The following is a 19,788-nucleotide window of genomic DNA, read 5'->3' as shown; positions in this document are numbered from 1 at the left end:
TGGAACTATGCCCTAAGGGTTACAAAAATATGCATACCCTTTGACCCAGCAATATCTCTTCTAGGGCTTGTATCCCCAAGAGATCATAAAAATGGGAAAGGGTCCCACATGTACAAAAATATTTATAGCAGCTCTCTTTGTGGTGGCCAAAGACTACAAATCAAGGGGATGTCCATCAATTGGGGAATGGCTGAATAAATTATGGTATATGAATGTAATGGAATACTATTACGCTATAAGGAATGATGAACAGGAAGACTTCAGAGAGGCCTGGAAAGACTTATAATGATCTGACGCTGAGAGAAAGGAGGAGAACCAGGAGAATTTTGTGCACAGCAATGACCACAGTGTGTGAAGAGTTTTTTCTGGTAGACTTGGAACTTCATTGCAATGTAAGGACTTAAAAAAATTCCCAATAGTCTTTTAAGGCAAAATGCCTTCAACATCCAGAGAAAGAACTATGGAATTCAATCGCAGAATGTAGCAGATCATTTTCTTCTGTATTATGTTTTGGTTTGTTATATAATTTCTCCTATTCATTTTAATTCTTCTATACAGCACGACTACGGTGAAAATTTATGTAATAGGAATGTAGGTGTAGAACCTATATAAAATTGCATGCCATCTCAGGGAGGGGGAAAAAAAATCTAAGTTATATGGTAGTGATTGTAGAATGCTGAAAATCACTAAAATTAATAAAAAAAAAAAAACAGCTTCAAGTGCTACCTGTGAGACTAACATCACCTCATGCATTGTAAACGCACAATGACTATCTGTTCAAATGAAATCATTTATACCATCAGTGAATCGTGGAACACAGTCAAGTGAAATATAATTACTACCACCAATATCCTTTTTAAATGTGGAAGCCCAAACAGAATCTTTTGGGCATTTTATTCCTATAGCAGAGTTCTACAGACTGTGACCTCAGTCCTCCCTAACATGACACTGCTCCGAAGGCAGACCAAAAGGGCAAGAGCTTTTTGGCTACAACATCACACCACTGACTCACACTCACAATACAGACCATTAAAGTTGTCAGGTCTTTTTCATGTAAAATGCCTTCTTTTAGAATATCCCTTAGTTCTGAAGAGTCAGGACTACAAGATGAATGACTATTTTAGTTTCTCTGGCTAAATGGCTGACTGCTCACAAGAGAACGTCTCATCCTTCCTTTCTTTCACTTGGATAAAGGAAAGAAAAGTGTTCCAATATCACGACCTCCTCACTGCAATAACAGGTTCTTATGGAAAACAATCTGAGCTAACACTAATGTGTTACTCAAGGAACTGAAGTATTGGAAAAGCTAAATAAAAGACAGCAAAAGACAACAGAGATCTAAGAGAAAAGTCAGTTGAAATGACCAGACCTTGCTTCTCCTGTCTGAGACTCCATCTGATTGACCCAAGACTTGTAAATATCCACAGGGTCAGTTTTGATGTTGAGGGATTTGTCATCCATAATCTCCTTGACGACAGGGGCCAGGATCTGTCGCAAGGCATTCTGGCCCCGAGCACCCCGGTTGAAACTCACAACCATTTTAATAACGGTAGGATTTCCAGTCACAATCTCCTGAATCTGATCCACCTTTGATCTAGAAGAGAGAAGATATGAAGCAAAAATAATCTGAAGATATATTCCATCTATACATACACACACACAATTCCTAGAGGAGTACCTTGTGACAACAGTAATGTTTATAAAGAAAAAATACTATATGTTATGCCAAATAACTGGAAATAAATTGTTCATTCATTGGGGAATGAGCAAATTAGGACACGTAAATACAATGGAATATTATTACAATATAAGAAATGTGATTCCATATCCTGCCTCCGTGCCTTCAGACAGGCTATGCTTTACAACCTGTCTTCCCTCACTTTTGCCTCTTCACTTCCCTCAAAGCTGAGTTCAAGGGCCAGTTTCTATAGGAGGCATTTCTGGATCTTCCTCCCTATCTCTGCCTTCCATTCCCTGATCACCATGTATTCCATGTATTTATTTTGTACATGACAATCAGAGTTGATAGAGGGAGTTTCCTTACTTGGGAGGAGTTCCCTAAACCACTGAAATCACAAATTCAGTCCCTACTCCAAATGTATCTCTAATTATGTACAGGGTCTCCCAAAAGTCTTCATTCTAAGCATAGGGCTTCAACAGTTTCACACTGCACAAAACTTTGCAGGATGCCTCCCTCCACACAAGATAAGTTCCTTGAGGTGAAGGACAGCTTCATTTTTGTCCTTGTATCCCCAGTACCCAGCACAGCATCTACAGATAGTCAGGAGGTAAGCTTTAACAGGGTACTTTTGTGAGCATCTGCAACCCCTGCTCCTCAAATGCAGGCTGACTTAAGAGAGCCTCCTTCTCAACCCCAGGGAATGCTAGAGCCACACTGGTGACAGTTAAGTGAGACATGTCCTCCATGCCTAATCAATCCATGAGACAGGTGAATTTCCCCTCAAAGCATTGAGAGAGGACATCAAGGCCTGGCATGACACACCCTGGCTGCCCACCCCTGCCTGACAAGAAGGCGCACACATACTTGATCTCCTCCTGGAGGGCTGTCTTAAAGAGACGTAGCAACAGGTACTCCTCTCGCTGGTTGGAGGCATAGTTGTACAACGTGAAGATCACAGAATCCATGAATTTCGTGGACTTGTTCTGGGGCATCTGGAAAATCAGCTTGGCCAGATAGGTAGGGTTGGTCTGTGATCAAAGCAAGCAAGGGATAAAAAGGACTCAAGTAGACAACAAAGTCTCGGGGAACTTTGGAAACTAAAGTGAAACCATAGGCAGTCAGGCATAGCAGAGAGGTCTTGGCTCTGCAGTCAGATCACAGGCATGACACTTTTATTTGAATGTCACAAGGAAAGTCAATTTACCTTTCTACGTCTCCATTTCCTCATTTTGAAAATGAAGGGGAACAATTTGATAACCTCTAAAGTTCCTTCCCAGCTCTATATGAACAATCATAGCATCCACCTCTCTCAGTGAATCCAAGAAGTTAACAGTAATTTCAGAGAGAAAGATCTATGGTTGAGCTCTGGACAAGGTTCAGCTTTGTGCCATCTCTGCAATGCAAGGGTCTGCAGAGATCAGCTCCTCCAACCATCAGAGGCAACAAAGATGCCTCTTCCTGGCATAAAAGCAACCTGGGCTCTTAAAGGCTCTACCCACAGAACTATTCACTCAGGCTGAGTGAGCATGCCACTAAAACTCCTTTGAGAACAAACTGCCATCGAGCTTTGCCTCCCAAGTTAGACTTAAGAAGTCATTCTTTCAACCTAAATTTAAAATTGTAGATTTATCCCTATGAAAAAAAATTTTTTCAGTTCAGTCTGATGCTCTAGCCTGTCATAATCTTTTTGAATACTAATTCTATTATCCACTATATTAGCTGTCCCTTCCAGCTTTGTATCATCAAGTAAATTTCACAAGCATATTACCAAGCTTTTATCCTGGTCATCACTGATAAAAATGAGACACAGCACAGGGCTAAGCACAGGTATCAGAGAAATTCCACTACAGCTCTCTTACAAGCTGGCCAACCTGTTAAACACTACTCTGAATCTGGCCATTCAATCAGTTCTAAACTCACCTAAATATACTATCATTGTGTTTGTATCTCTCCATCTTGTCCACAAAACTTTCTTGAGAAATTTTGCCAAATGCTCTCCTGAAATCTAAGTAAACTCTATTAATACCCTTTCCCTGATCTACTACTTCATTAATTCTATCCAAAGAATAAAAGGTAAGAAAAAAAGAAAAAAGGCTAGTCAAGCATGGCCTGTGATTAATTAATCCATGTTAGCTTTCTGTGACCATTACTTCCTTCTTAGATGTCCACCAAATGTCCCTTTAGTAATACATTGCAGAGTTCTGCTAGGAATCCAAGTTAAGCTCACAGACCTATCATTTTAAAACTCCATTGTCTCCAATTAAAAAAAAAAAAATCAGGACCTTTACCCCTCTCGTCTCATGGTACTGCTTTCCACTGCTGAGGATAGTAACCCTAAGGTCAGATACGCCTAATACCTGCTACCTACTCTTACTAGTAATCCCTTATGTGAATGAAAAACACCACTTACCTGCAACAGATAAAACAGATGCTGATAAGCTTCCAATTTCTCTCTCTTCTCTTTGCTCAGAGCCTTAAGACCACCCTTCTGCTTGTTCAACATCATCATGTCAGATAACTGCTCTTTATTCTTCTTGGTAAGTTTTTTGCTATGGGAAACAACATCCTAAAAAACAACCAATACCTAACTCAGATACCTTCCAAATTGCACACTGCCCATTCCACAAATGTATTCTCAACCAAATCCAATGTTATGAATTCCCTTCTAACTTAATAGAGACTTAGGCCCCAGAATCTGAACTCCATTCTAATCCCTTCTCCAATTCAACAGTACTTCAAAGCAATTCTCAAAGGATAATGTCCAAAGCATTTAAAAACTGCCTAGAAAGAATAGTTAACAGAGGGGAGAGCAAAACCCCTGAGGACGTGAAAGAGAAAAGTGACTGAACAGGAGTGTCTTCCATTAAGGCTCAATATCCCTCATGTTATGCTCATACCTGTAATGTAATTTTGTTTTTCACTAGTAGTCCAATCTTAATATCCATGAGATTCAGGTCATTTTCCAGCTGTTGATTGGATCGGATGAGGGTCACAACCTCTTCCCTCATCTTCATGAGATCAAGTTCCTCTTGAAAATCTTGGTCATTTTGATCCAGAAGATGGACAAACTTTCGGACAACTACCATAGGCGGATCCTCAGCACTGACTGCCAGAAAGAAGTGCATCAAACACAGAAAAAAAAACATGACAGAAAATGCTAAGACTCAGAAAATATCAACACAATCATATAGAAACAGAGCTCTCTATAGAGATTTAGACCCAAGACATGGAGGCATCTGTTTTGAGATTTACCAACAGAGAAAGAAAAATTTGGTCTCCTGAACATTTCCAGGCACAGAATAACCATGGCCAGTAAAAACAGACATTGTGCCAAGAATTAGAAAAACAGGCATAAAACCCTGTCATTTCTTGACTGGGGAAATTTTTTTCCCCACATCAGTCATGTCTGAAAAAAGTCTTATATCCAAGATATATCATATATGTGTGTACATATATCTAAGACTAAAAACTCTTCCAAATGGATAAATGGTCAAAGAATATGAACAAACTTTTCAAATGAAGAATTACAAACCATTAATAACTATATGGAAGATTAGTCCAAACCACTAAAAGAGAGAGAAACGAGAATCAAACTAACTATAAGATTTCATCTCACACTGAAAAAATTAAAGATAATATACTTATAATGTCATTTGTATAAAGACACATACACAGTAGGTTCAGCTTTGAACTGGCCATTCTGGGAAGCAATTTGGAATTATGATTTTTTGAAAAAGTGTCCATACTCTTTGACCCACAGAAATCACTGGGAGGTATGTACGTGCCAAGGAAGTCAATGACAGAAAGGTCCCACATACAGTGGGACACCAAAATAGTCCTAGCAACACATTTTGTAGTAGCCAAAAACTGGAATGAAGGGTCCACAGAATGGAAAATATCAAATGAATCGGTATGTGAATGTAATGGAATACTACAGCACCAGGAGAAACAAAAGACTTACGAAATAAGTGTTACTAGGAAAACACAAATAACCCAAAGCTAAAATGAAAACAGACTCAAAACAAAACTGAACACTACACAATCCAATGACCAATACTGGCCCCAAAGAAAAGATGAGAAAATGCACCTCTGTCCCTTCTTTGCAGAGGACAAGGGCATGAAATATTATTATATTTACTGTGAAACACAGCTGGTGTGTTGGTTGGTTTTGAAGTGCTTTTTTTCTTTTCTCTTTTTAAATATTTGTTACAAGGGATGGTTCTCTGGGTACAGGAGAGGGGAGGTACACATCCAAGAATGAGGGCTATATAACCAGCAAAAACAAGACCATAAGTCAAAGATGGAAAGCAGAACTGAAATTCCAACAAGCCTTGCTTTTAGACAGCACCATAACCTCCAACCAAAATTAAAATACTGAAGAATAACACAAACCTAATCTACACAGCAGATTCCCTATCACCACCACAATTTACAGTTAACTTACTGAGTGTTTTGTAGTCATCCCGAGCTTTGTTTGCCCGAATAAAGGCCTGAATTTTTATTATGTCTTTTATCTAAAGAATTAAGAAGAAAAAAAATTCTTGTTCTCATTAAGCCAACAAAAAAGAGCACAAATATTACACTAGGAGGTCACAGGTGGGTTCTTACGTGGTCTTTGAAATACTGTAACCTGTCTTTATAGCGTTTTCTAGCCTGATGCATTCTTGCCAGGGACTGAATCTGAAAAAGTAATAAAGAAAATCAGATAATATCTTACATCCTGAGCCTTGCCATCCCTGGGAATATCACTCATTCTAAGCACAGCTCAAGCCAACGTACCTTTATAACTTCATCTTTGTGAGAGCGTAGGTATTCTAAACGATCTTGATATGCCTTCTTTTGTTTGTACCCTCGCCACTGAGACTGAAACGATCAAAAATCAAAATGTGATTGTTTTTTTCTAATCATTGGAATAGAACCTAATTCCTATCCTGATTTGGTGTTGGAATGTAGGTGCTGATGCAGCATCAGCATCCAATTTCCATTTTTCTATGCCCATACCACCTCACGTTTAGAATTAGAACTTTCAAAGTCCTTTCATATGCACTCTCATTTAATTTGGAATTTACAAAAATCAGGTAGAGGTAGCTATTATTTACTTCTATTTTTACAGATGAAGGAACTGCACATCAGAGAGGGTGTCTTGACTGGACAAGACCGCACATTAATAATGGAGCCAAGACTACATGATTCCATATCCCATGCTCTTTCTAATATGTTCCACTACTTTCTCATTTAGAGTCATTAAAGTTTTAAAACAAAATAACTGATACCCTCTGACTTAGTCTCCTTCAACACAAAGCAAGGAATAATAATAGAAATATCTAATAATAGAAATATAAATATGTGGGGCTTTGCAATTTTACAAAGCATTTTTTTTTAAGTTTTCAACATTCATTTCCACAAAATTTTGAGTTCCAAATTTTCTCTCCCTCTCTCCCCACCCCCCACCCCAAAACGCCTTGCAATCTGATTGCCCCTTCCACCAATGTGCCCTCCCTTTTAACAGTACAAAGCATTTTCTAGACATCATCTCATTTGACCTTCACAACAGGCCTGTAAGAAAGGTAGTATAAACATTACTACTTCCATTTTACATGAGAACAAACAGGTTTTCCGAGAGGTTAAGTCATTTGACGAAGATCACTTAGGTAGTAAGCAGCAGATGTGAGCCTAGAACCCAGGTCCTCTTAGTCTACATTCAGTACTCTTTAAAGCAATAAAAATTCCAGGTCTCTTTTTGCTTGATAGTAGACCTGCACACCTGGTGGCCAGCAGTTCTATTGATGGTGTGAAGGTCTATTATCAAGCACATAATAATGGATCAGAACTATAGTTAAGAGAATGATTGTGTATGTTATCAAAAAGGTCAGACTAATGAGCATCACAGAGTTTGGTACACAAAAGAATCATCTGAGAAAATCAATTCTAAAAGTTGAACTTTCAACCTGTGGGCATTAAAAGCCAATTCTCTGTCTAAATGTACATAGACCTAAACAAAGTACCTGGATGCAAATGATGGCAGGCACTTGTTTCTTGAGGAAATTCATCCGGGATCTGAAATCCTGACGAACTAAGTACCCACGACAAGCAGCCTGAAGCTTGGTGATTAGGCTCTCGTTGGCCAGCCACAATTGTTCCCGGTTATAGGCAGCTGTCACCCCAGAGATGGAACTCTTCAACAAAAACGTTGAATACCATCAAAAGACAATGAGTTATCACATTAAAAATAAGAGAACACAAAGATATAAATGACATAAAAACATCATCCATAAGAAAGAAGTCCAGTTTCACAAAGTATAACATAAATTCATTCTAGTACTTCCTTGAAGGACCACAGCAATATTTTCCAATGTCCATTTTCCATGGCCAACTCCAAGCCAATTTGAGAATTTTCCTCCTTTATTTAAAAGATTTCATTATCAGAATCCTATTAATTTTTATCCTCACATTTAATGTTTATCTTCCCTAATTTCAAACCACCAGATTCATCTATTCCTTCCTCTGATTCTAAGAGCCAGAATCTACAGAATTTTCCTGACATTTAACAGTCATTAATTAGTCCTGTGCAGTTTTTAATTAAGCCACAAAGATAAAAATTTCAAGCTATACCTAGGAAACAAATATAACAATTCACAATTACTCATAACTTGATCCTTTAACATTTAACTCTCTATGGACAAGGACTATGCATAAATATGTTTCATTATTTAAAAAGGTTCTCAAGTACACTTTTCCATTAGGTCTTTGTGGAGGACAAATCCATTCTAAACTTTCCCTTCATTTTCTATTACAGGTTACTCTAATACTACCTAACAATTGACTTCATACCAAGATATAGCCTTCTCTGTTGCTTACCTCCAACAGGATAAAGTAGGCCTCAGCACTATTAAAATGGAATCCAATTTACTATCAGGAAATTCTCAACCACAGAGATCTTGCAGGATCTCCTTTGGAAAAAAAATTCTATTCATATGGGATGGGTAAGTTCTGATGAGGCAAACTGGATAACCTCTTGGGGGTCTTCCCTGGGCCTCTTTTTCAAAGATTCTTTTAAAAATATATGGAATCTTGACTTTTTTACCAGGTATATCCTTCTCTGCAACTGATAGGATTCACAGAAATTCAGAAGGGACTTCCGAGAATTATCTACTCCAATTTGCATCTTGGGAAGAATTCCTTCTACATACAGAATCTCATTATTTGAAGACTGCCCATGAAAAAAAATCTGTCTTCCAAGAAATCCATTCCACTTTTGGCAAGCTCTAATTACAGGTGACTTTTTTTCAAACTGCATGTTGGACCTCATCTTATTAACTTAATTTTATTAGATTCAGCCTATCATTCTGACATGTTGAGAAGTTTTTGGATCATGCATCTAACAACAAAAAAAGTTACTTATCATCTACAGTTTTATGTCATCTACAACAGTGATGTCACAAGGTCAAATAGAATCATAACCCTTCAGGCCATATATTGACTTAGAAAACCACAAACTGATATTATCTATGCTGTATTTTATTTTTATTTCTTTTACTAAACATTTCTTAATTTTGATCTGGTTCAGATTACACAGGAATTTTGTGGAGTGAGTTTGGCATCTTTAATCTACTAATCTACACCTCTCCACAGGGCAAAGGAATGACCTCTGATGTATTCACAGTGTTGGAAGGAACACCAGAGGTTACTTAGTCCAACGCATAACTCTTCACAAGGATCCTCTCTCTATCAAACCTGACCATTGGTCATCCTATCTCTGCTGGAAGACTTCCAGTAGAGAAGCCTACTACCTTTTAAAGCAGCCCATTCCACTTGTGGATAGTTCTGCAGAACAGTTATCACCTTACTTCAAAACCTAAATCTGCCTCTCTACAACTGCTACCCTTAACTCCTAGTTCTTCTCCCTGGGGCTGAGCCAAACAACTTTAATGACTATTCCACCTATCGCTATGACCGGTGCAGGGGAGAGAGCACCAGTGCAGGAGTCAGGAGGACCTGACTTCAAATCTCACCTCACACTTGACACTCACTAGCTGCGTGACCTTGGGCAAGTCACTTAACCCTAACTGCCTCATCCTGGGTCATCTCCAGTCATCCTGATGTATATCTGGTCACTGGATTCAGATGGCTCTGGAGGAGAAGTGAGGCTGGTGACCTGCACAGCCCTCCCTCACTCAAAACAAAGTCAAGTACAAGTCATGTCCTCATTTCTCTGATGGCACGGTCTTCTTCAGCAACGAAGGACAAACACATACACAAATGACAACCCAGTTATCCTTTTTCTCTTATGTCTTCTCTTCTCAAGGTTAAACATCTCAATTTCTTCAACTGATCCTCATTTTAATGCTTTCTAGTTCAATTTAGGTAGCATATTCTTAAAGAAACACTTCAGTGGGTATACTCTGAATAATATGTAAGTAGATTATCAAACGGTTTGTGTAAACAGATGCTTACAAAGTGCTTTTAAAAGTCTGCACTGAATTCCTTGAACACCTCTGTACAACCTTGTTGATGTTATTTACTTCTATTAAATGAGCTACTTTATTTTCTCAGGCTGTTACTATGTATGTATTTAATTATGTATTTATTTAATCCTAGAATCACATTAAGGGAAAGCCTAAAAAGACTTTGTAGTACCCAACTCCCTTACTTTACTAACAAGGAGACTGAGGCCTAGGGAAGTTTCTTACAATCAACCAGAACAGAAATAGGACTAGAATCGCTACATTAGGACACTATTCTCCTGCCTACATTCTGGCCAAGAGCATGTTCTTTTTTTGACCACCAATAGGCTGGTCATTTTGCCATATTCCACTTAAATTGAACCATAAGGAACAAGTTACATAATTACATTTCTTTAGAAACTACATAACACATATTTTTAAGGATTCCAAATAGCCTTCTTTGTAATTTAGTCTAGGCTGAGGAGCTTTAATATATAGCTCACATATTCTAGATTTTCCTTTAAGGTTTTTACCACCATGCATTAACATTAGATCTGAACCCAAAAGCATTATCTAAGCAACTGCTGAGCAAATATTCCTTACTTCTGAGTAAAGTCACATACCTGGATCTCTTCCCGAGAAAGATGGGTTGAATTTTGCACGAAGCCTGGGGGCTCATCCCATCCTCCTTCTCTGGTCTCCAAGTTATGGTAATAATGATACCCGCCCTTCACCCAGTGCTTCACCCACTTGCTGTTATTGTCGCCTGAGAGTAAGGAAAGATGAATGTTATTTCATTTTAATGAAGTATATGGCCTTCCTTTTGAACCCACCTTGCTGATGTAGCCAATATAGTTGTCGATCAAGGGTCTTTATTGGCAACAACAAATGGAACACCTGAAGCCCAAAAGAAATACCTTCTCCAGAGCAGGGAGAGTTTTCCTACAGTCTTTCTAATGAGGTATGCTGTGATCATTGAGTCCCTTCCCCCACAACCAGTCGCCCTCTTCCCACCACACTAACTCTCTTACACATTAATTTCCCTTGCAACTAGAACACATATTCTTATTTCTCCCCTACTCACCCTCTGCAAGTTTCTTCTTCTTCAGATCTTCAAGGTCTCTCTGATAAGACTCCGCGCATTCAGGAGTAACTCCATACAAGCCAACATCAGGAGAACGAAGGGTGATGAGGGTCTGGCCAACATCAGCAGCATCCACTGCTTCATTGATAGCCAAGACTCCTAAGGCAACTGACACAAGCAGGACAGATTATTAAAGACTGTTTACACAAAGAATTCAAAAAACACACAAAGGCATATCTAAAGTGATACAGAAAGACAAAAACAGAACCAAAAGAATACAAATATTGACTACAACTAAGGTAAGATATTACACAGCAACCAAACTCTGGTCAATGGCAATGTTGGTACCAACTTGTTAAAATTAAAGCACATAAACAAATCACAAATGGGTAATAAGTCTGAACAATAAGCCTTCTCCTAGCCACAATCATTCCATTATGTTTTTTGCTTAACTGTTAGGGAATATGTGCTGATAATTTGTGTGCTGATTTAGGCTTGTCTGCCATGTAAAAGAATTATCAATAAAAAACACATTAAAGAAAATCTAGATTTGTAAATTCATCTACATAATTGTTTTGACATACAATATATCTCACAATAAGGTCATACTAGAAATTGGCACAACCCCATTTCAGCATTCTTTTAAGAGTATTAAAGACAAATGACAGCAAGAACAAAATCAGAAATTGGTACATACATTTTTGTGCCTCTTCTGTGTCTTTGTTTGCCTGCCAGATCCCACCCTGAATTTCATCCAGCCACAGCACAGCTGATTCATCCTGAATTTCCTAAGAATTGGTAAATAAAAAAAAAAAAAATAGACCAATATTAAATACCCAAACGAGTGGCAAACTGAAGGAGAAGGTTTTAAGTGACCATGTGTCTAAAGGGTTGTTCCAAAACAAAATAGAATGAAGTTACCTTGGTTTGAAAGAAAAAACATAATTTAACATTGCATACTCTTGGTCAGCAAGAGTTACTCAAGATAAGACTAAAAAAAAAACAGGTGATCAAAATATATGGGGGACATATGCTCTTAAAAAAACTCTCATCATCACTGATTCCTCATGCAGCTGAGGCCCTCTTTGTTCTCAAAAAGCACATGCTCTAGTAGGTTCTCCCAAGCGGAAAAGTTCTAAAGACAATGCCAGGCATAGACTGCAACTGCCACTAAGGCCCAGACCAGCTGACTGCCACGAGGCTTCTCAGCACAGTAAGCCTGGACTGCCAAGTGACCAATCTTTGGTTTTCAGGCACTGGAAAATAAAAAACAACTTTCCAACCTCTCTGGCCCCTTAGTACAGTGACAGTAGCTGAAAGAAGGAAAAAGGTGCTAAAAATGACTTATTTTTAAACTTTTCTAACACTGAATTTTTAGTGCTCTGTGCTAAAGCTCCATAGAAAGATATCTCACAAGATCTCCTCAAAGTGGCAAAAGAGAAAGTTGTTTCATATTGTACCCAAAAGTATCAACACATTCCACTGAATTAAAGGGGAAAAAGTCCAATGTTTATATGCTACTCGCATCTGTGTATCATAAATGTTCTTTTCAAGAAGAGAGTTGTAAGGCTTTGCCAAGGCACACAACCAATATTTGCCTCTAAAATGAGGCCAACTACATTTTGCCAGACAAGAAATAACTAACTACGTATGTGGGAGTCATTTCAGAATAAATTGTGGCAATTCATATCATCAACTGATGACAGAAAATATAAAAAATAAAGTAATACCAATTTAGAAAGATAAAAAAGGAGACGACACGTAATTATAGAAGCTCCAACCCAACTCTTGAGCAAACTGTCAACTCTAAGAGATGGGAAACTGAAAAAAGTAAAGATATGAATCCTATCATCATTTGTAAATTTTTTTATTGATATTTCTGTTTCTTACCTCACCACAGCATCTCCATGTATCTCTCCCCTTCTCCTCCCAGGGAGCCATCCCATATGAAAAACAGTCATTTTTAGAGTTTGAAAAAGTCAGCACAACTGACTGATGCACTGAAAAAGTCTGGAAACATGTGCAATGCGCAACACCTGCAGACTCCTCACCTCCAGGAGAAGGCACATGGGGGTGTATTCTCATCTCTCTTCATTTGAGTCATGCTAAACTGTTCTAATTTGGTAACATTTACTTTTGATTTTTTGGTGTATCATTTCCATTTGATATAGTTCCTATGAATATTGTAAAGTCACTGTGAATATGCATTTCACTCCATTTCATTCCATATCAATCTTTCCAATCCTCTATGAATTCATCACATCTTTCTTACAGCACAGTATTATTCCATTACATTCATGTACCATAATTTGTTTAGCTACTCCTATTTCACAGGCACCTTTGTTTACAATTCTAGGCTATCACAAAAAGTGCTGTTATAAATACTTTGGAATATATGGGGTCTTTTTTTTTTTTAAATACATGTTTTGCTTGGAGTATAAACCAAATAATGGAGTCTCTAGTTCAAATGGTATGGATGATTATTTAATCACTTTATTTGCATAAATCCAAACTGTTTTCCAAAATGTACCATTTCATAATTCCACCCACAATACATCCAACACTAACTGTTGCCATTTTTGTCAACTTGCAAGGGGTGAAGGGTTTAGTTTTGAAGCATTCTTTCGTGTAGTTGTGAATACTTTGCAGCTCTTTTGAAAACTTTCTGTTCCTATCCTTTAACCATTTGTGTAATGGGAAATGTCTATCATTATTTCTTTTTTTAAAAATTAATTTGTTCTCAGTTTTCAACAATTACTTCTAGAACTTTTGAATTTTCTCCCCCTCTCTCCCCCAAAATGGCATGCAATCTTATATGGGTTCTACACATATATTCTTATTAAACACATTTTCACATTAGTCATGTTGCACAGAAGAATTAAAACAGATGAGAGAAACCATGAGAAAAATAAAACCAAAACACAAAATAATACAAGAGAAAATAGTCTGCCTCATTCTGCGTTCCAACTCTACAGTTCTTTCTCTGGATGTGGATGGCATTTTGCATCATAAATCCTTTGGAAATGTTTTAGGGCCTTGCATTGCTGTGAAGGGCTAAGTCTATCAGAAACAGTCCTCAAACACTGTGGCCCTAAATACGTATAAAGTCGTCCTGGTTCTGCTTACTTCATTCAGCATCAGTTCATATAAGTCTTTCCAGGTTTTTTCTGAAATCCTCCTGTTGGTTATTTCTTACGGCACAATAGTATTCCGTTACACTCATATACCACAACTTGGTTCAGCCATTCCCCAATTGATGGGCATCCCCTCAATTTCCAGTTCTTAGCCACCACATAAAGAGCTACTATAAATATTTTTGTACATGTGGGTCCTTTTCCCATTTTTATGATCTCTTTGGGATACAGTCCTAGAAGCGGTATTGCTGGGTCAAAAGCTATGCACATTTTTGTAGCCCATTTTGATTATAGCTCCAAATTGTTCTCCAGATGGTTGGATCAGCTCACAGCTCCACCCACAACAAATTAGTGTTCCAACTCTCTCAACATCTTCTCCAACATGTATCATTTTCCTGTTCTGTCATGTTAGCCAATCTGATAGGTATGATACCTCAGAGTTGTTTTGATTTGCATTTCTCTAATCAATAGTGATTTAGAGCATTTTTTTCATATGATTATAAGTAGCTTTAATTTCTTCCTCTGAAAACTGCTTATTCATATCCTTTGACCATAAATCACTTGGAGCCTATCACCATTTCAAACAGATGTGAAATTCAACCACAGTAAGGCAGAAAAGAGCCTAGAAATGCTTGATGTTCTTGACAAGCAAAAAAACATAAAAACTATGGACAACACTGGTTAACCAAAAGTTCATTCGTAAAACATTACAAAGGAGGATGAAAAAAGCTGCCATCTATAATGCCTCAAAAAACACTGAAAAGTAATTTAGGAGAGTGAGGGGAAAAGTTTTGGGAAATTCAGACTCAGAATTTGATGTGAGACCAGCTGAGGCAGATCATTCTTTGAGGATGTGTAGATAAAACTGGAAGGAGGTTAACAAATAGATATGAAATAGAACAGCTCCCCCAGTGTTTTCACAGAGATCTATTCTCATTAGCAATGACAGTGAAATGCCTACATCTGGAACTCATTACATGGATTGACAGTTAAGATGCAAAAGTCAGAAAAGGTGGCTGGAACTAACCAAAAACATAGAAGAGAAATTCATGCTCAGGGAACCACAGTTTGAAAGATATTCAGTGATCAATGTTCAAAAAATCTTTAACAGGCAAAGATTTGTAACCCTGAAAAAGATGACATCAGTAACTACCAACCTCATATGTCAATATTCAGTTCTCCAACTGAATTTCATAATTTGACCAAGGTGAATTTTTCATCCACTTCTGTTTTCTGTACATATTATTAAATTAATCTTGCAGAAGTAAAAATGGATCATTGATAATATCTTTGATAACATGTATATGAAAAGGAATAGGCAAGTTTTCTAAGACTGTTTTATACAGCTAACATTTAATAGTCAACTATACAACTGACTAGGAGCTATAGAGAATATAAGGCTTCCTGGTATGTTTGCTGGATTTTTTTTTACAGCATTTGACTTGGTAGAGAAACATGAAGCTTTGAAGACTAATTATTTCTTATGCATATATTAAGGTCACACAAGATTCTGTGACAGATGAAATCACAGAATTAACTTTGCTCAGTAATCTGTTAAATTAGTACCAAGCAAGGTGAAGAAGCATTGACTAAAGCTGTTTGACAATGTCATGAACTGTGCAAGGTCCAAAAAGACAAGGGATTCCCTAAAGATGGCGAACTCTACAGAAGCTTCTATTCAAACATGATATTGTTCCTCCTCCATTAAATTCATGATTACTCCAAAGAGATTAGTTTAATAACCCACAATGAAAAACATAAGTAGATACAGAACGCAAAATGGTCACATTATGCCATCCAAGTTGTACAAGCACCCAACCATCTGTACATTTATCTTTGACAGCTGTTACAAGTAAGATAATATGTTACACCCAGAATTTAACAGGAGGAAAAAGTCACTTTACTAACAGTGAACACCTGGTGACACCACATCCATATCTAAATATATGGTGCTCTGAGACTTTTCAGAACGAATAAGAGACAACAAATGGATGACCCTACTGTTACAATGGTATCCCAAAACATGAGAAGAACCAAGGGAGCACTTCCAGCATATTGGGTATGTCTCTTATGAAGGATTAAAGAAAAGATAAGGATAAGACTCATAGAGAATGAGAAGGAATTAATGAGTTGCAATTTACACCAACGGAGAAAATAATATATAATCACACAATATGCCTATGTAAGAGGAAACAATAGAGCAATTTAACAAAAGCTGACCAGAGCATGGGTTTGTCTAGAGCTTTATATACATCTAGGAACATATATTCCCCCTAATCATTGCTTCAAACTATACAAAAAGCAATTCACTCAAAGAATTCCAAACATTCTACTGAAAGGAGAGCACATCATGTCCTTAAAACAGAACAAAGATATGATTTTTATCAGATGGCTTTCCTACTAGATGAGAAAAGGCCAGGGCAGGTGGGGGGGGGGGGGGGGGGCGGGGAAGAAGAGATGCAAGAGGTTAGGAAAGGCCCTTAAGGGCAACTATACGTTCCATAATCTTCCTTAGGGTCAAATTACAAACAGAGATATCAAATAAAACCAGTAAATATAGAATGAACACCTATTCCATGGAAGAAATGAAAAAGAATGAGACAAGATCTTTATCCTGAAGGCACTTAAAATCTAGTTGGCTACATTAACATACACATACAAAAATCAAATGTGAGACTTAAAATGATTCAAAACAACAAGGGCTGACTAAAGGGTAATGACAAAGCAGTAAAAGTGTGACTGACCCTTTCTAACCGTCCAATCCTGGGCCTAAAAGCCAAACCATCCATATTTCACAGCCAGCTTATCTTGAGAAAGCAAGGTTTTAGAGTTAGAAAACTAGGGTTCAAGCTGAGATTCTGGCACAAAGCAGCTTTCTAATCCTAAACTAATCACTGATCCTCACTGTGTATAAGTTTCTTCACCTATAAAATAAGTACAAAAACAGTTATACTATCTAACTTCCTAAGTTTGATGTGAGACAGGGTTTGGTGAATCTTAAAGAACATCTCAGCCATCCCTTGAGCCCTTAATTCAGTCCTCATTCAACTCAATCAAAGTCTGCCTTAAGAAGGCACAAGTGTAATCTGGTGATCAAAAGTGAAACTGTCCTTAAAATATCTATATAGTTCATGAGAAAAAGAAACTTTGGTTATTTGGTTTTTGGGTTTTGTTTTGTGCAATTGGTTTTGAAAAAAGAATTCTTCAGGCTAAGATGGTTAGAAAGAATTTTCCTCAGAAGATGGGAGTTGAACTCAGTCTTCAGGACAGATAAAATGTGGATATTTAGTGACTAGGGGGCAGCTAGATGGCTCAGTGGATAGAGCACTGGACCTGGAGTCAAGAAGACCTGAGTTCAAAGCCAGCCTCACTTATTAGCTGTGTGACCCTAGAAAAGTCACTTAACTTCTGTTTGCTTTAGTTCATGGGAGGAGGAAATGGCAAAGCAGTTCAGCATCTTTGCCAAGCAAACCCTACAGACAGTATAGTTCATAAGGTCATGAAGAGTCAGACAAGACTGAACAAGACAATAGGGAACCACAAAGGATTTGGAGGCCATTTTGGGGCCAGAAAGGATTAGGTGGAGCCATACTCCACAGAGCACTGAATCTGAAGTCAAGACTCATCTTTCTGAGTTCAAATCTGCCCTTAGACACTCACTAGCTGTGTGACCCTGAGCAAGTCACTTCACCCTTTTTGCCTCAGTTTCTCATCTGTAAAATGACTTGGAGAAAGAAATGGCAAACCATTCCAGCATTTCTGCCAAGAAAATCCCAAATGGGGTCATGAAGAGTCAGACACAACAGAAAAACTGAAGGAAAAAAAGGTGACTAGGGAAATGACATTATCATAACACAGATGTGAGGAAGTAAAACACATGTCCAGAACACCAAGTAGTTTGGCAGAACTGAGAGGTTCCCATAGGGTGGAGGTAAGGTCTAAAGCAAGGGTTCTTAAATTTCTTTCGTGTCATGGACTTTCTTAGCACTCTGCAGAAGCTGATGGACCACTTCTCAGAATATTTTTAAGTGCATATGACAACATGAGTATCACAAAAGGAATCAATCTGTATTAAAATAAAGTTACCAAATATATTTTTAAAATGTTAACAAACCCCAAGGTAAAAATCTTTTGCTAAGCATTCTTAGACCTAAGATTGTACACATTATCATGTTTTAATTGCCATTTGCCTAGATTCTAATTTTTCATATCACTGAAAATGTGAACATTGCACATAAATCTATGCAATTTATGTAAACATATATAAAATATAATTGGAATTAACTAAGTTCTTGCCGAGTACAGACTGGTAACATGATGCAGATGTGTACATGATAAGTACTTCTGGAAACTGGATCATACCCATCTGTAGATGGGTTTGGATGGATTTTTTATGTGATTTTTGATTTCTTAATTTGTGTTGCATTTACTGTTTGTGATCATGTATTTGTGCCTTATATCATGGAATAGTTTAGTGTACCGTGCACTGTATTACCTGAACTCAGGATTAGATGGCAAATGATTCTAACTGTACCTAAAGGTGACCCCAAATGGTGGTACCTAATTCTGTTAAAAGAGTATTAGAAGGGTGGAAAGGCACACATATACTAGCTCTTTTTCCACAACCCATAAAATACCTGTAAAGAAAGACTTTCAACAAATTCTAGAGCAGCAGAAGCCACAGAACAACAGAGTGAAGGAGATTTCTAGCCCAGGGCGACCTGAAAGGCCGACAGGAAAGGTCTGTTGTACTGGACATGGAGCAGAGAGCCCAGCCAAGCTTTGACCACACCGCACCAGGAAGAGCAGGAAAGAGAAAGCGTCAGGGACAGAATCCCAGCAGCAGTGCAGATCCCTCAACCCACAGGTGCCAAAGGTCAGTGAGAGGGATTTTTTCAGCTGGCCAAGAAGGGAGCAGGGTGTCCCCATAGCTCTGGCCTCAGGGGGGCAGCAGCAGAGGCAGCAGCAGGCAGGGGCTCTCAAGGCAGGCAGCAGCCCACATCTGATGAAGGCATTATTGTAAAGACCCTGGGGGAACTGAGCCCTGTGTGTTGGCCCCGCCCCCCCTAAAGCTCCTGAGGGAGTTGAGCAGCTGATCAGATTCTCAGTCCCCAGTGCTGGCTTGATGGAACTGGAGGCCAGGTGGTTGTGGAGAAGAAACTCTACTCCTCCCAGATTCTGACCACAAAAGTTTCTGGCTACTCCCAGACCAGTGTACATGTTTGATTGTGCCACCTTGGAGGAACTGAGATCTTATAGATCCCCAGAGCATACCCTACTCTTGACAAAGAATCCAAAAGTCAAGTAACTGGTTGGAAAAATGCCCAAAAAAAGGAAAAAAATAAGATTATAGAAGGCTACTTTCTTGGTGAACAGATATCTTCTCCCATCCTTTCAGATAAGGAAGAACAATGCTTACTATCAGGGAAAGACATAAAAGTCAAG

General features: G+C 38.2%; 1 protein-coding gene across 1 annotated transcript in view; it reads right to left on the bottom strand.

The window, feature by feature from the left end:
* The window catches only part of IQGAP1 (IQ motif containing GTPase activating protein 1), a 115,690-nt gene that overhangs the window by 27,636 nt on the left and 68,266 nt on the right, over nt 1–19,788 (bottom strand). The window contains exons 16-26 of the mRNA XM_072628492.1: nt 11,907–11,997; nt 11,210–11,377; nt 10,749–10,891; nt 7,687–7,857; nt 6,461–6,544; nt 6,290–6,361; nt 6,126–6,195; nt 4,579–4,787; nt 4,092–4,247; nt 2,546–2,709; nt 1,370–1,594 (exon numbers count right to left, since the gene is read on the bottom strand). Coding sequence (XP_072484593.1) covers nt 1,370–1,594; nt 2,546–2,709; nt 4,092–4,247; nt 4,579–4,787; nt 6,126–6,195; nt 6,290–6,361; nt 6,461–6,544; nt 7,687–7,857; nt 10,749–10,891; nt 11,210–11,377; nt 11,907–11,997 — 1,553 coding nt within the window. The remainder of the gene's footprint in view (nt 1–1,369; nt 1,595–2,545; nt 2,710–4,091; nt 4,248–4,578; nt 4,788–6,125; nt 6,196–6,289; nt 6,362–6,460; nt 6,545–7,686; nt 7,858–10,748; nt 10,892–11,209; nt 11,378–11,906; nt 11,998–19,788) is intronic.

This window comes from Notamacropus eugenii, chromosome 1 (assembly GCF_028372415.1).
Source record: "Notamacropus eugenii isolate mMacEug1 chromosome 1, mMacEug1.pri_v2, whole genome shotgun sequence".
NCBI classification, from domain to species: domain Eukaryota; kingdom Metazoa; phylum Chordata; class Mammalia; order Diprotodontia; family Macropodidae; genus Notamacropus; species Notamacropus eugenii.
Note: the sequence above shows the minus strand (reverse complement) of the source record. Positions and strands in the feature narration are given on the sequence as shown.